At 43.1% G+C, this 23170-nt stretch overlaps 1 protein-coding gene across 1 annotated transcript; it reads left to right on the top strand.

The window, feature by feature from the left end:
* Positions 1 to 12689: 12689 nt before the first annotated feature.
* LOC308163294 (monocarboxylate transporter 2) lies at positions 12690 to 19619 on the top strand (the record flags this gene model as incomplete). Its single annotated transcript, XM_080537488.1, has 4 exons — positions 12690 to 12906; positions 17658 to 17801; positions 18178 to 18987; positions 19336 to 19619. 4 exons carry the CDS (start codon positions 12690 to 12692, stop codon positions 19617 to 19619), a joined length of 1455 nt encoding a protein of 484 aa, XP_080393614.1.
* Positions 19620 to 23170: the final 3551 nt, after the last annotated feature.

Raw genomic sequence — 23170 nt, 5'->3', positions numbered from 1 at the left:
GGTTTGACAGTCAAGGGCAAGATATGAACATCACCATCAGCCAGCCACTACACCTATATAGCCCACAGCTACACTATACACATTACTAGCTATACGAATTACTGCATGCATGATTTATTTCCGTGTCATGCCACATAGCTACACGGCCCATCTCACATACAAGACGCCTATATTACATAATAATAACAATCGAGCATGTAGGCACAATATTGTAGCGTGAACGCAGGAACAATCGTCAGCCAGACGGACCCACATATTTTATCACAATATGTCCAGTTGTATCTTTTGTCCAGTTGTAGAAATTGTGGAAGCAAGGCAAGCAATATTGGTAGAGCCTATTGTAATCAGCCTGCCTGGTCCGACTACCAGTGGCGGCTGGCCGATAGAGGGCGCTGGGGCGCCGCCGCCACCTTCACTTCCTAGTTCCCCACCTTCACTTCCTAGTTGCGATTTGTAAACGTTTAAAAAAAAAGTAAACATTGTTTATTCACAAAATGCGGCTGATATTCTGTCGGCGCCTATCAGCATTCATTAAAAATCCTCCAATACAATAAACATTTTATCTGTGTGTGTGTGTAAAATCCACTGTTAAAATACATAGGGGGAGGAGTCGGGTCGCCGATCGAATGCAAGTCTATGCCAGGCCAAATACTTTTCGCTTACACGTGAGCTGTAGCAGCGCTCCAATTGGCTGTGTCTATTTCTCGGCCGGGGCGCAAAAAGTTGCGTCCTGAATATCCGGTTGTATTGCAGACAATGCATTATGCTGAGGACTTCCGACTTCCGGTTTTCCGGACTTCCGGGCTTCCGGAGTATTTTAAATGAACATTCGTAATGTCTGTCTCTGATGTTCATGGTCAATTAAATCAGCCTATTTTGTGCAACTAATAATGTTCCCGCTAATGGGTTAACCGAGCAGCCTCGCACCTAACGTGCAAGCACCTAGCTTCGAACTATTCATAGCAATATGCGCGGGGCAAAAATAATCTATTGCCTCTAAAATCACCACGAACAGAACGGCGGAGGTACGGGTAAACACGGCTCATGTTGGTGTCCTCAAAGGTAAGAGCTGTTTTTCTTTAACTCAACTGATAGCATTACCTTGCTGTTGTTGTTTACCGAATGCTCCATCTAACTGTCACACTGTGATTGTACTTGTGTAAACAGTAACACAGACGGGGTGAATTTCATGAATGAAAGTGAAAGTTCTGTCACAAAACGCCGTTACGTATCCTCACACATGTTTAAGTGGGTATTGCGTGGGTAAAGTGAAATTACGTCTTTGTTTTGAGCGCCAGTGCGCGTTTTATGCGCGTGCACGCGAAAAAAAATCGTGCACGCGAAAAAAAAAATCGGACCTCCCCGCCACTAATGTGACAAATCCTGGAGGAAACACTGCTGTGCCCCACCCAAAATGTTTAGCACCAGCCGCCACTGCCGACTACGTAACAATAAAGTAACAATTGAGAATGGAATGTTGTGGTGCAACAAAAATTGCACGCCTTGTGCATTGGGATGAGATTTTTTATGATTTTCTCATAGACTTCAATGGTGTGAGTTGAAAATGGAATTCTGCGGTGCAACAAAATTGCATCGCACGCCATGTGCATTGCAATCGAATGTTGTGCAACAAAAATTGCACGCCGTGTGCATTGGCCTTAACTGACTTCATCTCGGAACACAGAATCTCAAATGTAGCCCTACACCTTGCAAAAAGAACACCATGTTTATAACTTCTCTGGCAGATACACAATAAGTGATAGGCTTATGTTTTAATGCAACGTTGACGTTGTTTAGAATAAAACGTGATGCGGCTCTCTACGTGATCATGATGCGGCTGTAGTTTAAATTAATCCTCTTGGATAATCGGATGACCTACTTCGGCCTCGTTGGCAAACTGTTGAGCTTTTAAGCACGAGGAGGAGAATTCTCTTTCGCTAGTCTCTTACAGAAGGTTTCAATTAGAACTGAATGAGAAACACCCATATTCCAACCAACGCCCCCTTCTCCTCCCCACCTCAGATCGCAGCACTTCATTGGAGCGTCAGCCGCGCGACTCCACTCTCGGTGCTCCAGCCGGTCTCTCGTCTCCACGGCCCGGGCCTTTGTCCAGAATAGTAACAGTCACAGTGGCAGTTTACGACGCCCTCGTTCAGCCCCCCTTACGTCACTCAGCGGCTTCCGAGTAAGCGAATTCAAATAGAACCCACAGCCCCGGCCCATCCACACTGACAAGGTCAGCGACAAAGGACCACAATAGGGGATACATACACCTCGTCTATATTCTCCAAGGTAATATGCGATTTCATGCATGTTTATGAATGATGGAATTAAATATGGTACTACTGCACTGCCGGGGCGCGGGGATTTTGTCTCATGACATGATGATACGCAGTCAGTCGCACGCTTTGGCATTTAGGAAGCTGCGAGTTGACATCGGCTGCATCCAGCTCCCGTGGCATTTTTACGGCACACTTATTAAAGTGTGTTATGTTTACTAGGTGAAAACATTCATATGGTGCTTGTAAACACGGGAGCGTGGGGGAGTTTGACCCTGTGAAATCCACTTATATTCTACTGATTTATCATGGAATATTGCGCGAATGCTGTTAATTATAGTAGATGCATTAATTCATTTTATGCAGGCCCAGCGTATCATAATAATATGATATTTTTCATATTTGGCTGGTTCCATCCGGTTTGTGTCAGCAGCGGCCGCACTCACGTCATGTAGCCAGATTGATGGAGATATATACGCGCGGGTTGCATCATAGTTAGGATGGTTCTCTGTGTAGTGTCTTTAAGTCTCGATGTATCGTTGCATTATTAATTGAGATAAGACAAGAGACAGTTACCGTAGACTCCGAGAAAATGAATTAGAGTTCGGAGATCACACTCTATTATTATCAAATCATTGGATCGAGCGGTTTTCCGTAAGCAGGGTGGTACGAGCAGATGATGTTCCATTCAGGGTCAGCTGGTGGGCTTTAAATACACAGCAGTCACATGGGTTATTATTCCTTGTTTCCCTCGAAATCGTCTTGAAATAACATGGGGTTGTGTGCTATCATTTTACCACTGTGCTACTTTACATTGCTTTTTACCCACTGACTTGTTCAGTACATTCAAAATGTTGCAATGCAAATTAAGATATTGAAAACCTTACTAGGAACAGGCAAAGTTTCATTGAGCCGCCATTTGCCTAAAGTCATTGACACAGGTCACCCCAATAAAGAAATCAAGTTTATGGAGTAGCATGTTACAGGGAAATATGTCAGTCATCAGGACTAGCAGTGACCATGCAAAGGCATCTTGCAGACAGTTTTTCAGTCGTGTGATTGTTATGGTAACATGACTTTTGACTGCAGTGGCCATTCTAGGTACTGTCAGTCCACATGCAACATTATGTTCGTATCAGTTCCATATTTTCTTCAAAAGCAGTGAGCCTTCAGAGCATTTGGCTAAAAACAATACCCCAGCACTTCAATGTTCATGTGGTGTTTGCCCTGTTTTAAAAAATAGTTTATTTGGGTATTGATATAGGCCTAGTATTGGCAAAGCTGCACTAAATGTCCTGTAGACACGCTTTGCCTATTGTCCAGTATTCATGTTTTCGATATTCTATAAGGATTCAATGTCAGTATTTAATATCACCATTTCCGGCTCTCACAGTGTCTCTCTCTCTCTGTCTCTCACAGACTCTCTGTCTCTCACAGTCTCTCACAGTCTCTCACAGTCTCTCTCTCTCTCTCTCTCTCTCTCTCTCTCTCTCTCTCTCTCTCTCTCTCTCTCTCTCTCTCTCTCTCTCTCTCTCTGTCTCTCACAGTCTCTCTCTCTCTGTCCTTTCTTGCTGCATACTGTACAAATGCCTTTGATATTGCATGTGTTTTTAAGTTGGGTATATGAGGTTACATACCTTTGGTAAGTCCTCATGTAAGTCTCTAGCCTGGCACAGGTCTTGAACTACGTGGCTTAGGTGATCCATGCAATCCCATGGTGCCGTAGTAAACAGGGAAGTGGAGCTCAGACTGTAATCCCCTGTGAGCAATCCTCCACGGCTACAGCTTATTAAAATAAATCATAAGGGTGAGGTTCAGGTTTGGTCATGAAAGTTTGTTGTGCTTTTTCTAGTTCCGGATCGATTTGGGTCAATGGGTCGATGTTTCAAACATAACGCTATAGGATATAACATAACACTCTCACACAAAACAACTGACTCAAGTGGAAACCAATTTAGTGCATGTCTGTAGATGTGTTAAGGCTGATATAAATGATGTCTCTAAAGCATGTGGTACAGCACATGATGGGTCCTTTTAAAAGTTAAGACATTTAGAACAAATGATTTTTGATTGACAACTTGATTGAGGTACTATTTCCCTAAAGTGGAAATTACCTTCCGTTTGCCCCGTCTATCTAACTATCTTGTTCAGCAGTTGCTTGTTGTGAAGAGGGTTAATATAAGGTTGTCACCTTATTCTCCTGCTTCCAGATAAGTGTTGCTCTGAATTGCTTTTAGTGGAGATTCGTGACCCAGCAGTCAGCCCACTGGCACCGTCGGAAGTGCGACAGGCACTAATGCCCAGCAGGTATAACCACCTGTGCTTTCATCTCACCTTATTCTCCTGCTTCCAGATACTAAGTGTTGCTCTGAATTGCTTTTAGTGGAGATTCGTGGTAGAATCACACATTAAACATACTAAAACGTAACATTCATGAGGCAAAGAAAGAGATTCAAATGAATTGAATTGAACATTGCCACACCACTACCTATGCATGGACACAGTTGCATTTACATTAAGACAGACAGTACGTAAGAATGTGGGTGTTGGCCGGTCTGGTAAAGATCATTGTTTATCACAGCTTAACAGATTAACATGCAAATAACAACCCCTCCCTCTGCAGCTCCTGTTGGGTGTGGATAATATATACCTGTTTGTTTGATAATGATGTGCACAACATTAGTAGACAGTACCCTGTCTGCACACATTCATGGAATATCTGATAACTTTGTTATCCATCATGAAAAGAAACATTTTGCGGTCACAATACATGACCCAAATAACCCAAATACACACACAAGAGACCCACAGAGCAGAGCCTGTGGAGCAGTGAGAGACTTTCTCTGTCCTGTTCTATGCAGCTGGTTTGATTGGCATGTCAAACATGTTGATCATGTACAATGGCCTCTTGATGTTTTGACATCACTGGTTTGTGTCCAAAAGGTTCACTTTCTTGGCTCTGTGTCATCACGGTTAAGAGGCTAAAGGTTGAATATATACAAAGTATCAAACACCTTTTGATGATTTTTCAAGGAAAGACCCCTGGCTGTTGGTCTTTGTGAGTTAACCTTGAGAAGGGTGTGTCTACCTTCACCACCTATTGTTTCTCTGTAGTCTTCTACTGGGAAACAATGGAGGCTGTTATTCTTGTTTCATCTTTTTAATATAAGTACAGACCTTTAAAGGCATTGTAGACGGTATCACTCCTGTTTCTGTCAGATTACTGACATTACTGACAGAAACAGGAGTGATCCTTGGGTTTGAGAAAGGCGCTATATAAATAATAATAATAATAATAATAATAATAATAATAATAATAATTATTATTATTATTACTTGTATTGATAAGGAAAATACATCTGGGAACATTGTAAATGTGCAATGATATGTCAACACTGAATAGCATTATGTGTGGAGTGAGAGTTAGAAGTTGTGGTTAATGATAAACTATTTTATCATAGAGCATAGCAGTACATACACTCACCAAACACTTTATTAGGATCACTATACGGATACTGGGGAGGGCCTCCCGTTGCTCTCAAAACTGCCTCAATTCGATGTGGTTTTGATTGGAAAGAGGTTGGAAACATTTCTTTGAGATTCTGGTCCACGATGACATGATTGCATCACGCAGTTCCTGCTGATTTTTCAGGTGCACTTTCAAGCTGTGAATCTCCTGTTCTAACACATCCCAAAGGTGTTCTATTGGATTCAGATCCGGTGACTGGGAAGGCTACTGAACTAATTGTCATGTTCATGAAACCAGTTTGAGATGACATTTGCTTTGAGACATGGTGCATTATCATGCTGGAAGTAGCCATTAGAAGATGAGTACCTTGTGGCCATGAAGGGATGCACATGGTCAGCAACAATACTAAAATAGACTGTGGGCATTCAATCAACGATTGATCGGTATTAACAGGCCCAAAGTGTGCCAAGAACATTCCCTGTGCCGTTACACTACCCGAATGAATGAGAAGGTGTACAGGTGTTCCTAATAAAGTGTTCAGTGAGCGTATAGCCTAGCTTTACTCTGAGGTGACCTTGGAGGTCAGTGTCCTGCGGTTGTAAAGGCTACCAGCACCCTCAACATCCCTGTGGCTTAATACCTGACATGTTAAGCCCTACATCTTTTTTATTAAAATATTGAGACTCCATAAGAGGACCACTAAAGCATCGGTAGGCTTACTGCATTGCCTATATTATTAAAATAGCTTGATGTAGTAGCATACCTTGTGAATAGACATGACTCTGCTTTGTTTTTTTTAATTGCATGACCTTATTTTCCTTTCACACCTTGCCCTTTGACCCCCACAGCATGTAATGAATGTGGAACCAGTATGGGTTTTCGAGATGAAGAGAGAACACCAGGAATTCTGAGTACCGGTACAGTCCATGTGCTTCGAGAAAACAAATTAGTTACTGATTGTGAAAAGAGAACGGTGTTTTGTGTCCGACCATGATGGAGAGCGGGCACCTATTGGTAGACGTAGTATGGCAGAGGTCAATGGAAATTGGAAAAAATAAAAAACTATTAATCGATAATCCTAAAAAGGAAAAAATCACCAGTAGTACAGTACCCAACATTTCAGCTGCTGTGCATAGATACATTATGGACAAAAGTATTGGGACACCCGAACATCACACCCATATGTGCTTGTTGAACTTCTAATTCCAAAACCATGGGCATTCATATGGAGCTGGTCGCACTTTTACTGCTTTAACAGCTTCCACTCTTCTGGGAAGACTTTCTACTAGATTCTAGAATATGTTTGCAGGGATTTGCTCCCATTCAGCCACAAGAGCATTAATGAGGTCGGGCAACTGATGTTGGGTGAGAAGGACTGGCTCGCAGTCGGCGTTCCACATTCATCCCAAAGGTGTTGGATGGGGTTGAGGTCAGAGCTCTGTGTGCAGGCCAGTCAAGTTCTCCCAGACCAAACTCGGCAAACCATGTCATTATGGACCTAACTTTGTGTATTGCCATGCTGAAACAGGAAAGGGCCTTCCCCAAGCTGTTGCCACAACAGTTGGAAGCATACAATTATCTAGATTCGCATTGTATGCTGTAGCATTAAAATGTCCCTTCACTGGAACTAAGGGGCCTAGCCCAAACCATGAAAACAGGCCCAGACAATCATTGTGTCCAGATACTTTTGTCCATATAGTATATATTATGGACACACACACACACACACACACACACACACACACACACACACACACACCTACTCTCCCACCCATGGGCCCTCCTGAGCACGTAATCAGGTATGAAGTTAATGAAAAGATTTGGCTCCAATCCTCTTGGCAGTTTCCTCCAAGGTGACACAGGACACCTCAGAGGAGAAGACCACCACTGGCAGCATGGCCTGGCTGCCTCACATTCAGGAACATTCAAAACAGGCCACACCTACGAACATGAAACTGACCTTGAAAAAGCCACTCGTAATGCAATGACTCAACACGAGTCATCCCCCCCCCCCCCCCCCCCTGATTTGCATGCACTGCCAGTGCAGCTGGGTGAACGATACAAGAGTACCTCCCAGGTCTCTCATAACTCTTTATTAGCATTGCAATTGGAGCAACTGCTAATTATGAAGCAATATCACAGTGTCAGTCAGACGAAGTGAGATTATCAGCTAATTGCAAACGCCCATTCATTTGGAGGGTGGCTCTATATTTACTAGCTAAACCCCTGTCATAATGGTGCCATGATAACTTTGAGTGGGCTGCCTGACTACAGTGTCTATTTTGATTTTGGCTCGCTCACACCCGGAATCCCACATAATCCGTTTCAATGTACAGAGACAAAGCCACTGAGCGTGTCCATCGCTCTCACACACAGCCAATCACGTTCGTGGTCCCAGGTGGTGTATTGGGCCCCTGTAACTCGGTTACGCTTCTTTTCCCAGTCGCCTCCCAGGTAACTCAACCTGACTCACCTGAAACGCAACACTAGAGCCAGAAGTCACCCCCCCTACAGCAACAGAAAGGACCATGGCTCTGTTTCCTTTTCCTCTGCCCCCCTGTCTGTCTGATCTGAGTGCCGTTTTATTTTTTTATTTTTTTGGCTTCCTGCCAAGCTATCCTTCAGGTTTGACCTTGGAGGAAGGAGCCTTCATGGTTTACAGAATGTGGACCAATGTGGTTCTATTCCCTGCTTTCACTCACATGCTGTATATTATCACATTACATGCTCTGATCAGCTTTGTCAGTCAGATGATTTGAATGGAAATGCTCTTTTAGTCTTTGGCTGCCTGCCTCTAACCCTGCATTCCCTCCACTAAAGGCTCCATTGTTAGTTTAACCTTACCTGAAGTAACAGGTGATATTCAAGTACCGGGTAGGGGAGGGGTCACTATATCCGGCAAGGGCTGTCTTCTCAGTTTAACAATGGCCAAGGGCGGGGCCTCTCTAATGGCATTTGATTGGTTTAGATATGACATATCCCTGTCGTCGGGTGGGGTGGTTGGGCTCTCTGGGATTGTGCATGTGTCTGCCAAGTTCTTTCCACTGTCCACAGTGTCATCTGCCTCTCGCAGACATCAAACCAAGAGCACACAGTGACGTCATCGTGAGGTTTAGTTAAGCCCACGCTTAGATGGTATGACTGTAAACACTAGTGTCGGCTAGGGCTTTTAAAGCAAGGAGAAAGAAGGGTGTGTAAGAATGTGTGTTAGCGTACCCTTTGGTTAGAGTAACCTTTCCCACAGTGACTCACTCACTCTTGGAGAGAAAACCTAAGTACATAAGTAGGCAAATGAACAAACTTGTTGTTTTTGTTGACTCATTTGGAAGGTTGATCCATTTTTGTGCAACCGCGCTGTGTTGTTGTTCTTTATTTTCAGACTTCCTCTTCCACCTACTGTAAGCAGCTTACGAGTCCTGAGACCCCATTATGCATTGTCGTCAGGTTCAATCAATCAACTCCCCTATCTCCAACTCTACACAGTGTGCCATGCCCATCCAATAATCTTATTAGAGTGGATTACTATATGGATCTTTTTAAAAAGACATAATCTCCCAGTTTAATTAAAAAAAGCAACACATGGGAATATGCACAGAGGATTATATTTTTGTAAACTGCGCCAATTTTAGCTTGGCTTAGGCTTGAAAATGTTGTATACATTGAAAGTGAAGCACCTGCCGGGGGTGACTAGATAAGACATTTTGGATCCAAGTTTGGAGTCATGAAGCAAACCTTTATTAAGGGAAGTTGGGTTGGCAGTAGTCCTTAGCTGTCTGATTAAATGTCCAGTAACATTCAAGATTTCTAAAAGCTTCCTTAAAGTTGTCGAGGTTTAATCGGTCAAGTTCAGGGAATGAGATCCCTTGAAAGAAATATTTCATTTATGAACACTGTTTCAGTCTGGGAAAAAACGCTTTCTAAAATGGAGTGTCCTACTTGACACTTGGTTTACATACAAACAAGTTGGTACTGCACAAATGACTGCTTTGTTGGTACTGCACAAACCTTTCTGTTTCCGGTGGTTGCTTTTTTCGAATTGGGCATGCATGCAGAAACTCAATCACAGCAGTCTTTTCGGGGGTTTTATTATTATTATTTACATTTACATTTTTGGCATTTAGCAGACGCCTTATTCCAAAGCGACTTACAATCAATACATTTGAATACTAAGCATGTGAATCAGCAATCCACCATTCGTTGCAGGAAGAGTAATCTAGCTCGGGCCCGGGGCCACTGATAGAAGAAAAAACCTTCTCCCTATCGCCTTCTACTAAAACTTTTTTTTTTTTTCTGGAGAAACTGAGAAACAGTACAAGGGGGGCAATAGAAGTTCTAGGGACACAGTAGAGGGGAAAGCGGGTGTCTTTAGGAGACGTAGTGGTGAGGGTCGGAAGATGTCTCAGGAGGAGCAGTTAAGATGTAACCTGAAGAGATGGGTCTTCAGTCTACGACGGAAGATGGGTAGTGACTCTGCCGTTCTGACGGCTTAAATTTATTTAGTGCCTTTCAGGGGACCCAAGGTCGCTTTACAGAGAACTTACACCCATTTGGCATAAACTAACATCAGCTGAGCTGAATCTCTCACATCATCTGTTATCAGTTTTATCTTTAGCGAAATTGAATAAAAAATGACTTTGACAATTATTTAATTTCCCAAAATCACAATTGGTAACTATTATTTAATTCCTATTTTTCTTGTGTTTTATCCTAACCTAATCTCAGTGTGTGGTACCCTACTTAAGTTAATTGCTTGCTGTTGACAGCTGAGACATGGGTGGATGTGACAGAAGCTCCGCAGAGCAGTGCAACCTTATCTGAGGAGGAGGACTCGAGCAGAGACAGAGCGACATCATTTATTGATGTGGTTGATGGCTGCCTGTTGTCATGCGCCTTTTTGCTGCCCCTCTTGAGATTTAACATTCTCAAGATTCCCCCTTTGAGTGCTTTCATGCCCTTCATGTTTGGGTGGTGCCCGAAAACTGAAAATCACCCAGCTTCCCCCCCCCAGCAATTCACATCTTTTGAGTAGAGTAGGCCCTAACTCTACCGTGGAATGCTGTTTACAGTGCTACTGCAGTATATGCATTTGAAGGTTTCTGGACCACCTAAGACAAATCATGCCAAACCTATGTTAATCTGCCTGTTTGTTCTGGAGCTATGGCTAAGCATGTTTTGCTAAACTAATCTCATTTGAGATTAAGAATCTTTTTCATGTGATGCTTAATTGCCTACATGATCCAATCATTTTTGTTTATTTTTTCCTTAGTTATTATGGTTATTTTTGTATTGGGATTTTAGCTTATCTATTTGTGTGTCACATTGTGCATACTGTAGAGTAGCTCACGTAAGTGTGAGTGTTATATCACTCAATTACTGCAGATCTGAGGCTAGTGGTTAGATTGTGTGTACACAGAATAAGCAGCTGCCTCTATGTGTGTGTGCGTGTGTGTGTGTGTGTGTGTGTGTGTGTGTGTGTGTGTGTGTGTGTGTGTGTGTGTGTGTGTGTGTGTGTGTGTGTGTGTGTGTGTGTGTGTGTGTGTGTGTGTGTGTGTGTGTGTGTGTGTGTGTGTGAGTGTGAGAGAGAGAGAGAGAGAGAGAGAGAGAGAGAGAGAGAGAGAGAGAGAGAGAGAGAGAGAGAGAGAGAGAGAGAGAGAGAGAGAGAGAGAGAGAGAGAGAGAGAGAGAGAGAGAGAGAGAGAGAGAGAGAGAGAGAGAGAGAGAGAGAGAGAGAGAGAGAGAGAGAGAGAGAGAGAGAGAGAGAGAGAGAGAGAGAGAGAGAGAGAGAGAGAGAGAGAGAGAGAGAGAGAGAGAGAGAGAGAGAGTGCATCTACAGAGGCCTCAATAATGGTTTGCCACACATTAAGCCCTGCAGGTCTAAATGTTTAAACAGGATAACAATCAAGGCGTGTTTGTTTGGTGTAAATAACTGCCTGCGATTTTGGTCAGCACTGCCCTCACACCACTCTGTCAGTCTCCACTCAGCTTAGTTTCCATGACTCCAGCACCTGAGGGGAGGGTGTGGGCTTGTCTCAAGGTGAACAGTGGGTGGGGCAAGAGCTGAACCGTCTCAGGTAGAAACTACTGTATATCCTGTAGCAAGGATGGTAGCAACGTGTGTGTGTCTGTGTGTGTGTGCCTGTGTCTGTGTGTGTGTGTGTGTTTGTGTGTGTCTGTGTGTGAGTGTGTGTGTGTGTGTGTGTGTGTCTGTGTGTGTTTGCATGTGCACTGTGGAGCTCTTGGCACAGTTCAGTATGTACTGTAAGCCGTTTACTCCTCTAGTCTTGTGACTTATCGGTCATGAGTTTGAATGTCAGAAGGGTCATGGCTTTCAACCTGTTGCATTTGCATTGCTCCAAATGCTGTAAAGCGCCTAACACTTTACATTTTACATACTATGTAGTTAAATACATTTAAGGGCAACTTAATGTAAAGTGTTACCATGTTCAATTGTAGCACCTTCAATTGTAGCACATTGTAACACCACCAGTCATTGTATGGAAATACAACTAGAGTCATTCAAGTGTAATTACCCAGGTATAAGAACAATTGAGAGTAAAGTGTCAAGCTAAATGGTAGAACTGAGAACAATCAGTTTTCCGCAGGTTGAAGGCCATGTCCCTTCTGTCATTCAAACTCATGACCGGTCACAAGACCAGAGTGCATGTGCAAGCGCACACACACACACACACACACACACACACACACACACACACACACACACACACACACACACACACACACACACACACACATGTAGTTACATACATTTAACGGCAACTTAATAACGTGAAGTGTAAAGAACTTTAGTCTACTACCCTTTTATTGAAATGGAGTTGACTTATCTATGTGTATAGTCTACCCTTCTAACATTATACTGACCTTCTGTCCTCCCCCTTCTCTCTCCCCCTCTAGTGAGCCAGTGAGGTATTGAACCGGCCAGTGATGAAACCCCCTGCCGGCGCCCCCCCCCCAGTGGCCCCCCCAGATGGGGGCTGGGGCTGGGCTGTGGTGATGGGAGCCTTCATCTCCATCGGCTTCTCCTACGCCTTCCCCAAAGCCATCACCGTCTTCTTCAAAGACATCCAGGTGATCTTCGACGCCTCCTACAGCCAGATAGCGTGGATCTCCTCCATCATGTTGGCCGTCATGTACGCCGGAGGTAAGGGCGAGCCGGGTCGATGTGAGAGCAGGAGCAGGGGATTGTGGGGGATTGTGATTCATTCTCTATCAGTCTAACGCTGATGAGATCTCCTATGGGGAACTGTGGTTTGGCTGTGTCAATTAGTTTCCTATGCATGCGTAACACATGGCCTGTTTGACTATTCAGTAGCATATTGTACTGCATCACATGTTGTGTCCCCTTCTCCGTTTGACTTCGCCCCGCACTATTGGTTGGCAGTAACTTAGTAGGTATCCTGCTTGGCAGTGCTATACCAACCATCTGTTCACAGATTACCATCCTGCTCATGCCTAGGTGTGGCTTTCACCTGGGTTTGTATCCTGGATGTGTGTGTTTGAATGATGGACAATCGTGTCCTCATGGATTGCCCTAGTTTCTAGGATATCCAATATGTGTTTTGGTCATTTGACACTCTTGTAAATGAATACAAACGTATACAAAGAGAAGTCTCTGGTCACTTGTTAAAAGTCCCAGAGTAATTATTCATATTGATCTGTGCGAATGGGACTTTGCTTCGTCAGCTATTCATTAAACACCTGCTCGCTTGTCCTATATGTTTGTCCCGTCTGTATACTGATAAGGCAATCGTCCCTTTCGATGTTTTAATGCATTCTCAATTTCTGCCAGCAACCACCGCCGCGGCCCAGAAACAGTATGGTTGGCAGAACAATCGCGCTCCCCACAAATATTTACCCCAATCAGAGTGCTAATTATTGAGTGTGTTTGTACTCTTGGAGGAGATGGGAGACTTAAATCAAAGAGTTCCTTAGACAATGCACCTGTTATTTTCCCCCAATGCTTTTCATTTCTCCTGTTGACTGCCTCCCACTACCACGGGTTCAGAGGTCAGCGGTACAGGGAGTGTTCCAGGACAGTGGTTAGGCGTAGGCATGCTCCCGAAAGACACCAACAATTAAATTCACAGAGACAAACAGACTGGAAGTGCCTGCCATATGCTCTGGCATCAACGAGTGTCTCTCTCTCCTATTTCATAACAGTCGCCAGCTTATAGTGTACGATCCAACCATCGTATTCAAAATGACACATTTTTAGATGAAACAAGGTCAACTACAAACGCCATAAACCAAGAGCTTATTACTTGAAATCAACCTTCAATATTAGCCTGTCCATTTCACTTCAGAATGTTGATAATATATATCGTGAACAGATATAAGAGAATAAATAGGTAAATTATTTGGTCGTGAAATGTGACCATGTTCAGTTGTCTGAACGGCAGCATTGCACAGCACTACGTATTGTTTCATCAGATGCACACGCTGCATGGATCCACCTTCCCTGTTCCCCTGGTTCCCTCCTCCAGGAAGAGTGTCGCTCCGCAGTGACGCGCCAAGCCAGCGGCTGTGTGTCAGTGTTGGATCAATGTCACTAATCCACAGAGGGAGAGAGGGCGAGATTTGACCTTGGGTTGGCAGCGTGGCCACAGACCAGCCTCTGTTGACAGTCAGCAGCAGGAATATTAGCGTCAGCCTTTCACAGAATTAGCCAATAACAGACCCAGTCACCACCACCACTACTGAATCACCTTAGCACAACACTGGGTATGTCCACTGCTTTTTTGTAATCAATTATTTATTACAAAACAGTACACATGAAAAACAATTATAACACCAAACAAAATACAGTAAGTGTCTGTCCTGATAAAAAAAATAATCTTATCTTACCCCCCCCCCACTATAAACACACGAGTAACCCCCCCCCATGGCGATAACATCCCCCCCCCCATAGTTCTTCATTACACTAAATTTGATATATCATAAAATCATAATAGTACAACAATTACAGGTTACATTCACATACAACACAGCCTACAAACACAGTCATGTCCACTGCTTTTGAATATATCCCTAAGCTTTGTATACCAGTGTTTTTTCTGTCATAAATGTGAAATTTAAAGTATGATGGATAGCTATCAGCAATGTTTTTGGTCTGTCAACCATGTACTTTCTGAGACAAAATCAACTGATGATAAGACATGTTTTACACACTTCCATATTTAAGCTGACTGACCCAAATAAATCAAAGGCAAAAGATCAAAGATCATCCTCTTGAGTGCTTGTTGAGTATAGGGGGATTCAAGCAACAGTTCTTCTGATATTCACTCAAAAGACACGACGGTTAGGGACTGATGCATTTGTAACAACGTGTGTCGTTTTTTCAAACGTCAAGAACAATTCTCTGACCTTCAGTTTATCGTTTAACTGTTTAACCATTTATCTTGTCTGTCACTGTTAAGTACAGGGAGAACACCACCAGTCAAATCTTCTTTTTTCCCCATTTCCCAAAAACGAAGTAACCCCAGCTAGTAAGTTTACGCTGTCAGTTGTTTCAATTGTTAGCACAGAGTGATTTAGAAGGGTCGATTATATATCATATAAGAATATTTTGTTCATTTCAATAACATAATGCCACAGCCTACTTACCTCCATGATTTAGTGAAGGGACTATTACTTTGCTAATAACTCCATCACATGAGTGCATCTCATTCTATTTTTAGAACTGGGTGCTTATATATAGACAGGATTGGGCTCCTGGCCCAACTTGCTTTAATACGCTGTATTGAAAACCATAGTGTGTCTGACCAGGAGTTAAGCCCTTTTAAAGGGAGGTAATGTGGATCCTCAGGAGCTGCCTCTTCGTGGCCTGCGCAGGTTTCAACCAGCCCCAGAGAATACTGATCAGTGTTATGTATGTAAATAAAGTGGGAAATCGTCTCCTCAAGGTCAAAAAAAGATGAACGCAGAGTAAATGAAGTTGGCCGACATCTCACCCAAGTCGCGTTTTTTAAATAGCGTGTCCTCCGACACAGATACGGTGCATCTTCCGGTTAATGCGGCTATTATTCAAAAGAGAAAATCTTTCATTACTGCTATCGCTTTCCCCCAACTTATCATAAGCGGTGGAGACGACGACGACTTTCAATCAAGAAAATATCATAGATTATTAATAATGTATGATATGCAAAACGGTATCAAAAGTTCTCCTTTGTTAACATCCATCTGGTTGATGTTTGCTTCTGTATATTATAGAATGTTTCACTCGACAATGAAAATATGAAAAGGAAAAAGGAAGGGGACGACGACGACGACACAGAGACAGGGGGACAAGTGGGTTCAACTCACTAATACCAGGAACCTCTCTGAGGCTAGTCAATTGTTGTAGGTCAAAGAAGCTATGTGAGTAGCATAGTCCTTTCTGAAGGTGACTGGATAATGTAAATATACAGAGCAGTGTGACATTGTATGGTGATGCTGGTCCCCCTTAGCTTTGTGTACTGAAAATATCTACTGCTTACTGTCGCTGATGGAAAAACTAGAACATGGTGGACAAATGATGCCCCCGATCCAAGGTCTTGAGATCACTTGAAGGTGTGTGTACGTGTGTGTGTACGTGTGTGTGTACGTGTGTGCGTGTGCATGCGTGTGTGCGCACGTGTGTCACTCAGTCAGGCAAGGCACTGAATCTGGAAAGTCTGACAGCTGCGTATTATGTAGATGGATTGATGCTGTTGCTAAACAGCTTGTTCATTAGCTGCTGCTGCTAAATTTCCGTGCTATGTCCTTTTTTTTTGTTTCAGAAACATCATATTGGCAAATTGACGCTGTGTACAGTGTACAGCATACAGTATAACCTTTCAAGGAGTTCCTGTATTGACACATCAACCAGTATTACCCTCCTTGAAAACATATTTACATCCATAGAGTAGGCATTATCTATTGGATGCCACATTTGGTCTCTGTTTTACATCAGCATTGACAGCTGTTCCTTGTGAGGTTATGAAACGTTTGGACACGTTGGCGTGTTGAAGGCTTACTTTGATGTGTTCATTGTCTGCGTCGATGATGTGTGACAGGCGTGATCGATTTTTTTACTCATTCCATTTGATTAACCCTCCCCTAGTTGGCCACTCTGCATTCAACGCACCCCTCGAGGCTGACCGCCGAAGGTTGTGTGTCTCTGTGGAGTATTTTCCCCAACCCGCACATTGGTCTTACTGGTCCAGAACAGTGCTTTGCTTCTCATGATCTATCCAGATGGAGAACGAACGACATACCATTTTTTCAACACTCTATATTCAACATACTCTTACATGGCTGATATGGCTTTTGCTAAGGGCCCTCGTGCTCGTGTTTCAAAACGTGCATGAAGTCTAGCGCCTAAGAACTTTTCAAACCACTTCTTAGCGCTAGGCGCAAAGTCAGATCGCATAATAGCAGGGGCGCCTAACGCACTTCATTAACATATGAACACTCCCACAATGAGTAATATATGCACGGGAGTCTTACGTCTTATGTGTGGGCACCTAGGGACACCTGCATAATAGCAGTAGCGCGTATGAAGCGCATAATAAGGGTGGCGGTAGGTCTTAACCTGGCGGTGCGTCTTAATTAAGACTTAAGACGGCAAGTTAAGAAGTGCATAATAGGGCCCATGGTGTTCTTGTTAGGCCCATACCATTATTGTTTTTTGGACTCGTCAATAGACTATTAGACTAGTAGAATATCATGTGTGTCCCCTTAAGAACAAACACTCCACTGCACTACTCCAGTCTGTAGCACAGGCGAAGATCTAATTGTGTCTATTTTTAGAACTGTGTGTTTTCTCACTAACAAGCTTACATCCATTAGGCGATCGCTACATTACCTTCTGGTATTCTTAAGGCTGTTTTGCTTTTGGGTGATGTTTTAGTGTCTCCTCTCCTTCTCTTCCAGGTCCCATAAGCAGTATACTGGTGAACACATATGGCTGCAGACCCATAATGATCATGGGGGGCGTCCTCTGCTCGATAGGGATGATCTCTGCCTCCTTCTGTAACAACGTGGTGCAGCTTTACGTTTGCATAGGTGTTATCGGAGGTAAGTCAGATGAAGTCTAATTTAATGTGTAATTAACCCTAATCAGCCAATGAACCACAGTCTGAACTGGTGTCTAGTCTGTAGTATTTATTGACACTAATCAGAATAGTCATTCATTAATGATTACAACACAAATCGTGAGCTTAGAATTATACGGTTCTATCTCCGTTTAGGGCAGTTCAGAGATATTGAGCGTCAAAGTTTTTACATTCCATTATGTGCTGTGAGATGGAACCTTTGTATTTTATGAATTACTAACTCAAAAATGTCAACATTTAAAAAATAACACCACACAGGCATTAATAAACAAATTGAGATAGAACCTTATAATTCTAACGTCACAAAATGTCTTTGTGTCACCGTCCCTCCGTCACAGGCCTGGGTCTAGCCTTCAACCTCCAGCCGTCCCTGACCATGATCGGCAAGTATTTCGCCCAGAAACGCCCCATGGCTAACGGGCTGGCCATGGCCGGCAGTCCGGTGTTCCTGAGCACCCTGGCCCCCCTCAACCAGTGGCTGTTCAACAACTTCGGCTGGAGGGGCAGCTTCCTCATCCTGGGGGGTCTGCTGCTCAACTGCTGCGTGGCGGGGGCCCTCATGAGGCCCCTGGGGCCCCCGCCGGGCAAGGCGAAGAAAGACGAGGAAAAGTTGGCTGTCGTGGTGGTAACCTCGAAAAAAGGGAAGGCCACCTGCTGGGAGATCGTCAACAGGTTCCTGGACCTGTCGCTGTTCAAGCACCGCGGTTTCCTCATCTACCTGTCTGGGAACTGCATCATGTTCCTGGGTTTCTTCTCGCCCATCGTCTTCCTGGCCGCCTTCGCCAAGGACATGGGCGTGGACGAGTACTCGGCCGCCCTGTTGCTCTCCGTCCTGGCGTTCGTGGACATGTTCGCCCGGCCCTCCATGGGGCTGTTGGCCAACTCCAAGTGGGTCCGGCCCAGGATCCAGTACTTCTTTAGTTTCGCCGTGCTCTACAACGGAGTGTGCCACTGCCTCTGCCCGCTGGTGGAGGACTACACGGGCCTGGTGGTGTACGCCGTGTTCTTCGGCCTGGCCTTCGGCATGGTCAGCTCGGTGCTGTTCGAGACGCTGATGGACCTGGTGGGGCCTCAGAGGTTCTCGAGCGCCGTGGGGCTTACGACCATCGTGGAGTGCTGCCCGGTCCTCATCGGTCCTCCGCTGGCAGGTACGTCACCGGGCCCCCTCAGGTTGCCTTAACCTCATTATTAATAATCTTTTGAAGTTGTGATGTAAAGGTTAATTAATGTATTAATTATATAAGCAGTAGACGCCAATGCAGTGAGCGAAAAACCCCACAATTACCGTCCAGGAACAAAGCAGAAACAGGAATGCATTCTGATATGCTTGTTTGGAATTACAGTAACATCAAAGGGAAGCTTGCTCTATAATTATTAGTCCCTGAGAAAATACTTGTTCGACAAAATGTCCCTATTAAAAGATCAGGCGGCATACGTGATTAGAAGAGTATATTCTGAAATGCGGTAAATAAATATATTTCTGCTCATATTTATAGGTAAACTGGTGGACATGACCAAAGACTACAAGTACATGTACTTCGTCTGCGGTGCCGTGGTGATCGTGGCCAGTATTTGGCTCTTCATCGGGAACTTCATCAACTACAGACTCCTGGACCGCGAGCGCAAGCAGGCGGAGATGTACAAACGGACTGAGACCGAGGACCCCGACCGGGACCACCAGGACCACAAGGAGGCGGACGACGGCGCCCAGGCCACCGAGACCCTAGTCAACGATGGCCATAAAGACGAGGAAGCCATGCAGCGAGAGACCAACATCTAGAGCCCTCTGCCCTGCCAACAAACCCCAAACCGGCCCCCCTCCCCACCACCCTCACATCGCCTCTGCTACGATCAAACCGAGCTCCGAGGAAATCACGGGGGGGGGGGGTGCCTCCTGAGGTTTCACTCTCCGGGTCCGGACGTGGGGTCTCCCTCCAGGGGCCCCTGCATTTCAATAGACACTCAACCTTCTAAAGTAACAACGACCGTGCTGTGGGATACTGTGATGCGTATTTCTCGACGAAAAAGGTGACTGTCAATAATACCACTCCTTTGAAGACATCAGTTGGAGATCAATATGTAAGATATGCATGCCGAGAGGCTTTGAGGATGGAAGCCAGAGACTGAGACAGCAATATGATGGAGCTACTGTAAGAGTCTGTGAGGCAGAAATGTAGAATTTGCTTATGTATTTAGCCTGTGCCACTAAACCTACTGCACCAGCAACCAACTTTATCTTTTTTGATTGGGTTCCATGCAGGTAGAGTGTGGGGCCGCTTCCTCTGAGCGGCTTCCTGTCGAGGATACTGAATGTTTCCTGTTGTGTTCTACTGTAGGTTCAGGCTTATGGTAAGAGGCAGATAGCACCGCAACACGATAGCAACAGTTAAATGAGGCCCATGCTTTAGTGGCTCCAGTGGCCATGTATAATGCTGCCCTATAGTGCACTGTGTCCCTTGTGTGTTGTTAATGATGCCATGCTTCAAAATCAAGAGATAAAACACGTATTTGTACTATTCACTACCACGTATTGCACATGGGGTCCATATGATGCACTACTACTTTATGGTAAAACAGGCCAAGTTGAAGTCTCACCTAAAAACAACAGAACAAATGCAATTCAATCAAATCCAGTATGGTTGGATGTAAATAAGCTATCTCATGGCTGTGTCCAAGGGCCTTAAGAATATATTTAAGACCAAACTCTTCTAGAAATGTGCGTATTGCTGGTTTATACCAAATAAGGAACCCATGAGCAATATAACCCATACCAAGCTATTGTATTGGTACATATACAGGGATATTCATTAGTGTGGTGAATGGGATGGTCATTTCTGAGAGTAGCTGTTAAACTTTCACCAATGACACATTGCCTTAAATGTATAAAATGCAACTAAGTTGTTCTATATACACATAAAGTCAAGTATTTATTGAAGTGTTATACACATGATTATGCCTATTTGTAAAAAGGTATAACAGCTTCATAAATAGTTTATGATGATAGTATTTCTTCTTTTGAACTAACCCTAAATCAAGTTGTCGAGGGAAACGTTACGTATCATAACGTATGGTTCCAGAATGTCATCATTCATTTCTAATGAGCTTTTCATTGTAACTAACAAACATTTAATCACAGTATATCTAATGCTCGTCTAACCATTTCATTGCAATACCAAAAAGTAACGTGCGTCCATATTCTAAAACATGAATTAGAAAGTTAGATATTATTAATCAATCAAATTGTAATTTGTACATTAAGATATGCAAATAATCTAGCTATTTAAGTCATGTTATATAATGCAATATAATATTATATTGATGTGCAATAGACCATACTATTCTCAGCCGTTGATTTAAAAACCTCCACATGAGATACTGGTTAAATTCCATCTACATTTATTTTGAACATCATCCATATTGGGGGGGAATTCTTCTATGTATTACTTCTTGTGTTGTGGTTGACTTGCTAATGCTAAACACACAAACACAGATCGTTGTCATTGGCTTACAGTCCCAATTCGTGTCTAGTGTACCAGCATATAAGACAGTATTTTTATATTATTATGATTGTGGTGTGAAGTACTGTAGTTATATGACAATATTTTGGGCTGGATAACATCGGACACTGCTCAGTCAATGTAACTGATCTTGCAGGATGCAGGGACTGCACTGCCAGGCACTGACAACAGGGGGCGGTATGCAGTAGTTCTTACTGGAGGAATGTAGTGTACTATCACTTTTATATCAAATAACACTGCCCCCTATTGGTTCTGAAAGACCTAGACCTGTAGACCAAAATGTTAAGCGTTGAGCTGCCCTCAAATGGAACAATGACATGTTTTCATGGCTGCTCTTTTGTGATGTCAAAAGGTTAAACAAAGCTTAGATTCGTTTATTGTGTTTATTATCAGATTATGAGGGCTTTTAAGGGGCATTGAGTTTGAGTTGAATATATTTTAACTTTTCACTTCAACGGGTGTGTATTCCAGTGTACAGCAGCCTGTACATGTCAACATGGTTGACTGGATAAACACACCCACATCCATGTGCTGTTGCTGCAAACTTGTCTGTAGGCAATTATTGTCTTGGAGTAAAATAATTTTCATGTTAAATGTTGTATCACTGTGTATCGCTTTTTTTTTTTTTTGCAATGGGTCTATCAAGTGAACGTTTTATTAGACATGTTGTTAAGTCTTCAGTGTTCATTTTTATTTGTATGTTTTCTGGATTTATTGCAATGGACAACGAAGTTGAGATTGACATTTTCTAAAGTCTTTATTTCAAAGCAACATGATTTAAATGATCAGGCTTTTACCTTGATTTGTGCCACATCTAAGTGTATTTATCGTTTCAATTATATTTAAAAATGTGATACTTCACTATACCCATTATAAAATCATGAATCTATTCAGATTGTTAATCTTCCCCATAACAATGTGAAGGCAATGTGATTTGTTTCTATCATGTTGGTGTACTTTACATGTATTATACTGAGGTTGTTTGTATATTATTTAAGGACCAAAAGGAAATCAGTATACAGTATCTTGATTCAGACAATTATTCTGAATATACATTTAAATGAGGGTCAATTTAGGAACAATAATGCACCGTTAGCCTTATGAGCTATAGCACCTGGCTCCTCAGTTAAGAAAATGCTATTTTTTAAGGGGGAGCTTATATTGTGTTGTATTTTTCTTTTTTTTCTTACATTCGTATGAAGGCGAGGTCATCATCACACCAATTGTTGATTTATTAATTGAATTCTCTGTACATATTATTGCTCTGCCCAAAATACAAAGCCCAAACAGACAGAACCGATCAAATCGTCTGAAAGAAAACCTCTCAATGAATGTTTGTACTTTTGTAGTTTTTTTGTGTTTCTCTCTTGACATGCGTTTGTTATTCGTATGGAAATATGATAAGTTAGTAGTTAGTTATTTTAGTAATTATATTTTTGACTGAAGGTGTTATTTTGATGTGGTGTATGTACCTAATGTAATCAAGCCAGGTTTTGTCATAGCAGAACATGAACTGTATTTGAAAGTAACACAGTCCTCTACTGATGCCGTTTATGCTGTACCTCAATCCTGACATATGTAAGACTTGAACAATCAATTCAAAGATCAATGTGTCAAGAAGCTAACATTTCTGTTCTTGGGTAATCACAAGGGATGGAAAGTTGTTATTTGCTGTCAGAATGTTCCAGAACAGTGTGTATACCCTTTCTATACGTTTCCTCTTAAGCATAATGGATCTTGATCATCCCTGGGGATCATCTTGAATGAATTCCAGATTATGAATAAGATGGCCATGCTTCTTGAAGCCTAATGC

The sequence above is a fragment of the Nansenia antarctica genome (assembly GCF_963989245.1).
Source record: "Nansenia antarctica genome assembly, chromosome: 8".
Lineage (NCBI taxonomy): Eukaryota > Metazoa > Chordata > Actinopteri > Argentiniformes > Microstomatidae > Nansenia > Nansenia antarctica.
The sequence above is the reverse complement of the archived record's forward strand: the minus strand, read 5'-3'. Positions and strand labels throughout refer to the sequence as shown.